The sequence below is a fragment of the Crocodylus porosus genome, unplaced genomic scaffold (genome assembly GCF_001723895.1).
Source record: "Crocodylus porosus isolate Cpor-Errol unplaced genomic scaffold, CroPor_comp1, whole genome shotgun sequence".
Classification (NCBI taxonomy): domain Eukaryota; kingdom Metazoa; phylum Chordata; order Crocodylia; family Crocodylidae; genus Crocodylus; species Crocodylus porosus.
Genome location: NW_017728949.1, coordinates 28,308,983 through 28,317,693, shown reverse-complemented (window position 1 = coordinate 28,317,693; position 8,711 = coordinate 28,308,983). Strand labels below are relative to the sequence as shown.

The 8,711-nt window shown below is 38.5% G+C and overlaps 1 protein-coding gene across 6 annotated transcripts in view; it reads left to right on the top strand.

The window, feature by feature from the left end:
- Nucleotides 1-8,711, top strand: part of MYO1B (myosin IB) — a 183,936-nt gene that overhangs the window by 135,396 nt on the left and 39,829 nt on the right. For 3 of the 6 annotated variants that reach the window (XM_019554102.1, XM_019554106.1, XM_019554104.1), the window contains exon 14: nucleotides 8,451-8,456. The exons of the other annotated variants lie outside the window; for them this stretch is intronic. In XM_019554102.1, the coding sequence (XP_019409647.1) occupies nucleotides 8,451-8,456 (6 nt within the window). The remainder of the gene's footprint in view (nucleotides 1-8,450; nucleotides 8,457-8,711) is intronic. 6 annotated transcript variants of the gene reach the window in all.

The following is an 8,711-nucleotide window of genomic DNA, read 5'->3' as shown; positions in this document are numbered from 1 at the left end:
CCCAGTACTCTTTCCTGCCATGGCAGGGGGTCGGACTAGATGATCTGCTCAGGTCCCTTCCAACCCTACAAACTATGAAACTATGAATCGATAGAAATCCATGCCACAGACTTAACTAGTTTGGATCAGCACTTGATATCAGCACTTTATATTAAATTGTAAACTTTTTGGGCAGAGACTCCTTTTATATGTATTTGTGCAGTGTGTAATAGAATGGGGTCTTGATCTATTATGTGGGCTGCTAGGCACAATTGTAACATAAACTGTTAATAATAGCAAATTTAACTCAGAAATGTGTCAAACATAAGGAAAGGTAGATGTGTGATAATACAAGTAAAGCCAATTGGAGACTTCCCACTGAATTGCTTTTCTGATTAGAGAATGTGCTTCTGTTGCGTTTCAAAAGAAAATTGGTAGAAAAATGTAGTTCAAGAAATGATTTTGTTGCTGTTTCACTTCTAGAAAATTTTGACTTTTTTTTTTCAATTGCAGAATAGAAAAATACTCAAATTTGCAGATATTCCCACAAAATAAAATATGTTCTCCAGCTCTAATTTGAATAAAGCTATGTTTAATGTTCAGTAATGTCAAAGCTATTTACTACAACGAATTTACCATTTAATGAATATTGTGTAGATATGATAGAGCAATTTTGTGCATATAATAAGGTCAACTAAATAATACATGAGACAAAAGCTTTTTAAATGAATGATAATTGCCTAAGTCCAATTAAAGGTTGTTAAAAAAACATTTATAGGAGAAAAAAGTTGTTTTAAAAAAGTAACCAATTTGTACATATATACTTGGTATCACTGGTAAAATGGTTATATCAAGTATTAAACTAATCTGGTATAGTTAAATAAAATTTTACATTATATAGCTATATATTCACAGTACTGTACTTGAGGGTGAGTTTAGGTAATGATTTTATTTTTTTTGGTGGATGGACTTTTTTTACAAAAGAATCATTAAACATGCACAGTATTAGTTGACATATATTGATAGAGTGAGTTGAGGGTTCTTTTTAACATGGAATAATCTACTGTACATTTCAAACTTGATAAACTATTAAGTAAAATGGCTATTTTAAACTGGTATTTTTAACAAAGTTAAATGATCTGTGGATTATCAATAATATGCACTCCCTTACTCATTTACCTATTTAAACTGCATTTAAAAGTATAAACCCAACCCAAGAGAGAGGTTATTTCTTGCATATGCTTTAACTGCTGTAAATTAATGTAAGCAAAAAATGGATATTAGCAAATCTATTTGCTTTGTCACATTTTTTCATATAGTTAGATTTATAAATGGGGAAAGAGGCAGAAAATACAGAATGGTTGGTGCTTTTCATCTTTTGCCTTAACCATTGGGAAACAAATAGATTTTAATTATTAACAGATGGAGGGTGAAATACCAGCCCATTGACATCAGTGGGGCAGGATTTCACCTTTTAATGTTTGAACTGTCCATGAGGGCCTATAACAAGATTAGCTTTACTTGGTTTTAACAAGCTGCTTGTGTTTAGATTCAGATTTCAGAACTGTTGCAACGCTTTATAGAGTCATTTTGTTTCATAGGTAGAATTTGCCTTGGAGCCACATATTTTTCTGTTTAATACTTTCCTTGTGGCCAGATTAGAGCAAATTTTGTTTGTTCATTTTGTTGTTGTTTTCTTCCTGAAGCTATTTTCCCTCTAAAGTGATTAAAAACTCTGTGCTGGGGAGAGATTTCTATATCTGAAAATCCTAGCCTTTACCTTACTAAAAGAGTAGAGGTTCTTTGTTTTCCTTGTTTAGCATTACCAGGTTAAATTTTTGAAAATGCAGCAATTTTTATTAAAATACCATGGATCTCTCTTAGTTTCTTCAGCTGCTGGAGTACAAAACTAGCTCTGTTTTTTTTTTTTAGGTCTGACAGAGAATTAGACAAAAGTAAGTTTGGTATTAACATGATGTTAGAATTAAAGACACCTCATGAGTTTGGCCCTTATTTAGTTGCATTTTTGTCAAAAACCAGATCTGCCAAAATCCGAAGCAATGTCCCAGGGTCTAGCAGTTCTTCATATCACAAATGATATCTGCTTATTTTAATCTATTCAATGTTATCAGGACAAAAATGACTAAAAAACTTTTGAGTGAAAGGCAGTGTTTGTCAGCCAGGGTGCCATGTGCCCCAGGGTGTTCTGAGATTCTTTTAATTCCACGCAGTGGGTGTATATATACACTCAGATGATTTGGAAGAATTGTCCTAGGTTTGTTTTGCTGGTAGAAAATATTACCTGGCAACACCTGAACAGACATTTAAATGCTGAGCAAAGAGTAGAGAGCTTGCAGTGTTGAAGCTGCAAAGCAAGAGGGCCCATATGCACACATTTCAGCATGCTCTGCTAACTCTGTCTGCCTGGAGACAAATAGTGGCGGTGGACATGGCAGCCTTGTCTGGACTAGTCAGTCTGCTCAGGGGCAGCCTGCATATCCCTGCAGCATAGTATGAGATTGGGAAGGGCTGTCTTCTATATTCTGTTTGGTTGGAGCAGCAGAGGCCAGTGAGCAACACTCTTTGTCTCCTCCGGTTGGCGGGGGAGGGCAGGGAGCAAAGCACTGTGGGATGCTGAAGGACTGTGCTGTGGCTTCTCAGAAGAGAATGTGTACAGACATTTACTCTCCCAAGATAAATTCTCCTGGGAGTGATTTAACCCTCATTCCAAGGTTATTTTTCTCTCGCAGCAGGCTTTTTTGCTCTGAGGGAGAAATCCTGAACGTGTGTACACTCATGCTTTCTCTTGGGGTAAGCAGAAACTCTCCCAGGAGAAAATGAATGTATGTACATGACCAATGTTAGCACTGTTAGGTGTGCAGATGTTACTCGCAAGATAAACGCAGAGATTTCAAATAGGAATCCATTGTGTTAATAACATTCTGACCTGTTATGGTCCAAGTTCTTTGCAGCAGAGGAATTGCTGTATTATTTTTCTCTAGTTCTCTAAAAAATGAATGAAAATTAAGAGCTGGCACTTTCTAAGGCATGCCTTAGGTCTGTCAAGGGGTGCCTTTAAAAAGGTTGAGAATCACTGCTCTGGGGCATGGTCTATCTTATGAATCTCTGGAGAGATAGGACTGAGCACACCCTACACATGCCCTACCCACCTGAGTCTACTGACATTCTTCAAAGCATAGGTGACATGTAGTGAGGGCATGGGGTGGGGCACTTTGGCCCTTGCTGGCCAGGGAGTGGGGGCACCAAGAGAAGCACCAGTCGGTGCCCCCCTGAAATTGGTACCCCTCCCCCGCCCCCCCCGAGATTGGTCGGTGGGCTGAGAGAAGCATCAGCAGCACTTCTGGTTTTGCTGTTGGCTCTTCCGGGGTTGGCGATCGACCGCTGGTGCCCCCACAGACTCAGATGGCACCAGTTGCCCATGCTTCAGAGCTTTAAATTCACCTGTGAGGCTGTGCTTGGCTTGTCCTTGCTGCATACTTTTGAGTGTCTTCAGCAAATCAGCCTGGGTACCTGGGAAACAGTGTGGAGAAGCCTTGTAGTTAAGCTTCCAGGATGCCTTTTTCCTGGCCCTTTTTTGCTTTACAGACACATCTATTTAAGCTCCTTTCATTTTCAATTCTGGAAGAAAACAGTAAGCAAAAATATTTTGCAGAACAGAGGCTAAATTTCATGACATTTATTTAATGAATTCCAGATTAAGGATTATTATAAGAAATTGAAAGCTTGATGCACTAACTTGATAACTCTGTGTGGGAAGGCTGATATTTTTTCCCCAGGATGAAGTACAGACTATCAAAAAGCCTAAGGCTGAAACGATTCAATCTTTGCAGGTCAGTCTAGCCTACATAGATTGAACTGAGAACCAAGTGAACAGACATTCACTTTTGATTCTGGAAATGCAGCCCCATGCCTGTGCTGGCTCAGGCCAGAAGGTGGCCGGTGCTAGAGCACACCTTCCAGCCACTGACAAAGGAAGGAAGGGAAGACAGGAGAGAAGCCCTCCCCTGCTCGAACTGGGTGCAGGAGGCATGACCAGGCCCTGGCTGGCCCACTGAGTATGATGGCGGAGAGGGGGTTTAAACACCCATCCTAGCCTTCATCGAGTCCAGGTGGGTTTTGCCGGGGGGCGCAAAACAGCCCCTGATAGGCTTTTCTCTGTTCAAGAGGAGAGTGGGAGGGCATGGGCAGAGCTTGGGCCAGGCCAGCAAGCTGAGGCGGAGTGGGGAGGAGGTTTTAAACCCCCTTCCCCGCCTACACAGGACCCCAGAGCAGCCCCTTCCAGGCTTTTCCCCTGCTCCCCACTCGAATGAAGGGGACAGGGGGACATGGGCAGACCCCAGGCCAGACCAGCAGGCTGAGGTAGAATGGGGGAGAGGGGTTTAAACTCCCTTTCCCGTGTGCACGAACCCCAGCCAGAGTCTGCCTGTCAGTCTGCCCCTGCTAGGCAAACCCTGGCTAGGGTCTGACACCCCCATCCCCACCTTTTCAGCTGCCCAGAGTAGTGATAGTGCATTGGCTAAGGAGCAGGGAGGTGGGGACAACCCTGTTCCTCTGGAGCAGACAGTACAGCCCAAATGACAGTTCTTGTGTTTTTGAAACTCAACACTTACTTCAGTGTACTAATGTATCTCCAGAGTATTGAAATGCTTCCCAGGAAAAGAATAAATATTAAACAAAGAACAAAGAATACCTATAGTACCTTTGCAGGCATTGCCAATTTGGTTTTATGTGAATTACTATTTTCTGTGGCTGAGATAAATTGGTATCTATCTTATTATTTGGTCTCTTCTGGAGGACAGCAGCAGCATCTTCACAGTGTTAGTGCTTGTAGTCCATAGTTCTACCTCCCAAATCCAAATCTCATTTTGGCTAGCTGTAAAAATCTCTATCACATGATATTCTACTATAGCATAATATTACATCTGGATGCTAATTACATTTTCAGGTCTGTTCCTTTGTTTATCCTTGCATCTAGACCTTCCTTCTGCTCTTCTGTCCCAGGTGACTTTCTTTTTCAGTTCTTGGTGGTAACCTAAGATGGCTTCTGAAAATGCTGGTTTGTCCTGTTTTGTGGATATTTGTTTTATGATGCTTTGTCTTAAGGAATAAGAGCTTTAGTCAGGATAAAATAAATGTTATATTTTGGGAATGGGTATGTTTGATCAGAACAGTCAGTTACCTACAACATTTTTAATATTAATTTAAATCCTAATTTTAAAGGACTCATGGTTTGGACACAGGCTAGGATGTTAAGTGAATTATTTCCTTTAATAACACAATAACTTTGGTCATATTTTATCATAGACATAAGGAAAACTCACAATTTAACACATGGTTGAATACTGGGGGGCAACACCTTCAAAGGAGTAAATGGGAAGGCACTCAGCTCTCAGATTTCTTTTTTCAATAGCACTTAAATAGTTACTTGCCCTTTGTAGCTTTTGAAAATCTCCACTGAAGACTCTCTTAAAAATAAACATCAGCGTGGTGGAAAAATGTGAGGGTATAGGGTAATTCCATAAAAAATATATATTCTATTCCTTTTCGATACTTTAGGAATTCTTTCACTCAAGAATATGCCTTGCATTGGAGTAGTAAACACTTTTCCTTTGTTTTCATGGGCCTGCTGTTGCTTAATCCCATATTTTTTGCTGATAGCAATTATATATGCACTTACTTGCATTTCTATTTTTATTAATATAGCTAAGACATTTTTTATATATAGTGTATTAGCTCCTCAAAGCTTTTCCTGCTCTTAATAATCTGACAGCCGTCTTTATTATATCCATTTTGAGCCAGTACTACCTAAGGACTTTGCATGACTTTATTTTTAAATAGAAAATAATTTTGAATCTTTACCATTAGTACTTTACTGAAGCAATATTCTATTTGGTCAAGAAAATCCATCCATATCATTTCTGATAATGCCATGCTGTATGTAACTTGACACACACGTTTAGCTGTTGAAGGACAAAACTCTTTCTTAGAATGAAACCCTCCTCATTTCCTGGGATAACTTTTGATTCAGGACTAAACATGTGTTTATACCCAGTGACATTTGCTAATACCAAAAGGAAGATCATGAAAAGATAACAAACTAAGAAAAATAGTGGCCTTACTTACCCAGAGGAAGCAGATTTTCCTGCATTGAAGGTCAGAATTCAGCAATGTAGATATTTACTGTGTATAGATTCCGCCAAATGACTGTCCAGTAGTTGGAAACATAAAATCAGACGTGTATGATCAAGAGACTAATATTGATACAGTTTTGTTCTTACATTGATTTTGGCCATATTTGTATCAGTGTAGTATGATAGTTTTGGTCTGTTTTCAGATTGCTGTTTATTGCCATACCTTATTAAGGACTGAGAGAATAAGATGAGGTTTGTCTACAAAATTGATGTGAATTTTCAGCTATCTTAAGCACCTTTTTATTTGCTAGCACCAGTCATTTAATCTGACAGATTGAGAATATTCTAGCTCTGTAAAGTTCTTATTCCATGTTTTATAATAGTTTCATAGGGAGAACTTGCATAATGTGGTTATAAAAATGCAATGATTAAACAGATGTTTCCAACATTAAAATGGCAGATTTACATCATGGAAAGAAGCTTTACTCCAAAGCTTGGAAAACATAGGGCTTCTGATATTTTAATTTTCTTCGTATTTTTCCCCCCACAGTATTTGAAATTCATCAGCTTCCATGAAAAATGTTGAATCTAAACAGGCTTTTTCTTTTTCTTTTTTTCTCTTTTGCATATCTGAGTGCCAGCTATTGTTTTTTAAAACAATTTCTCTCCTTAGGTAGAAGAAGTAAGCAACAGATATCATTCATGTATGACAAGTAGAAGTATTTTAACCTGCTATCATTATTGTCTGGCTGTTAATCAGTAGCTCGAAAAAGTCTTTCCTTTTTTGCTGCCCCGTATGGAAAAAAAATCCAAAAAATCTGAAATACTACGGTTCCTGCATTTATTGTTTATGGCCTCCCTTAAGTATTAAACTATTCTTTGTTAATTTCAAGTAAACATCATTAGAATATCAGGGGCCATTTCATGTCTGATCAGAGTTAAATGGAAAAATATAATTTATTCTGGGTATTTTATAACTTAGTTACATAGCTTGAAGGATAGAGTTATACAGCAAATTCGTAATAGAGTAGCTTTATAAAAACTTCATACGTAGCTTCATGAAAGCTACTTTGCAAGTTGGTGTTTACCTACTCTAACATTCTAATTAATTTGTGTAGATAGTGTTTCAAAACCTGTGAAAAGCAGTATCTTTTACCCAAGGTATATTTACATTAAATAATGTCTTGCTGTATGTCTTCTTAGTTCAGTCATTTTATGTCAATGCTTTTGGCATAAATCACAAATATGCTTCCTCTTGTATCCTTTATTATAATTATATTTCAGCCATATACTGTAGGTCTGTGCGAATAGGGAAGTATTCAATTTGGATCCGGCGGCCAGCGATTCTCATGAAGGGTGGGGCCACACTAATCATATGCAACTGGCTGAGAGAGGGGGCACCACGGTGAACTGTTTGGGGCCCTGTTTGGAGATGTTTGCCACATACTTAAAGTTGATGAAGAAACAGGAATCATTGGAAATGGGAAAGGTGCAACTTGATTGTGGGAATGAGGAGGTCAAAATATAGTGGCTCACCATGACTCGAGAAAGAGTCAGTGTTGAGGGGTACTGTGCTCAATGGGCACTATCACATATTTTATTCAGATGGGCTATACTATTTTATTCTTCTGTAGCAATTTTGGCATCAAGGGAAGGGTGTCAGGGCTGGGTGTGGCTCTTCCAGTGCTGGCCTGGTATTGCACTACCTCCAGGCCTGGTGCCAGTTCCCTGCAGAGGACATGCCTACCAGTTTTTTTTAAAGGGCTGTTACAAAAAACAGTGGGTTGCATTTGATCAACTTCATAGTTGGTTTTCGTTACTGAGCACATGCTGCTTGTGGCAGCAGTTTAACAGTTGACAGTGTGTTTAATGAGGTTTTCTTGTATTTGAATGTAAGATGAGAGACTCTTTTCCACATGCTGATGGGGGAGGGGGAGGGAACTGTCTCTTGTATTCAAGTAAATACGTCAGTTATAGGGTAATGCCAAAGCCCAGTGGTGCCTTATTGAGTAAATAGAGGCAACAAGTACAGAAAACCTGTCCCTTGTGACACAGTAACTTGTTTCAATTATGTGTTTTTGGGGGAATCGGATGAAAAAAATATAAATGCATGCATATAAATAGAAATATTTAAAATTACTATAGCACTTTGCATCTTCCGTGAGAGATACTAATATGAATCTATAATAGATATAGTCTAAAGAAATTAAGCTGTGTTTTTTACATTAAATAGGCATTGACAGATGTATTGTATTGTGTAGTGCTATAGAAATCGTATTACAACTGACTAGTCTGTGCAATTTTTTCTTTTTGCAACAGGATGGAGTAAGTATGACTTGTTTGCAGTGCTGGTTTTGATGCATGCTACAGCTTAATATACTCTTTTAGAATTCTGCAGTTTTGCAATCTTGCTGGGAGGGACAAGATTTGATGTGGCTGGAAAAAAGTTTGGAGATCAGTTTTGATTTTGCTTTAGCTTATACCCAAATTGAAATGAATAATTTGTGCAACTTCAGCTCTTTCTAATCTGCTTGAGTGTGTTCTTAATTCTATTTTAATACTTTAGCAACCATCTGTTCA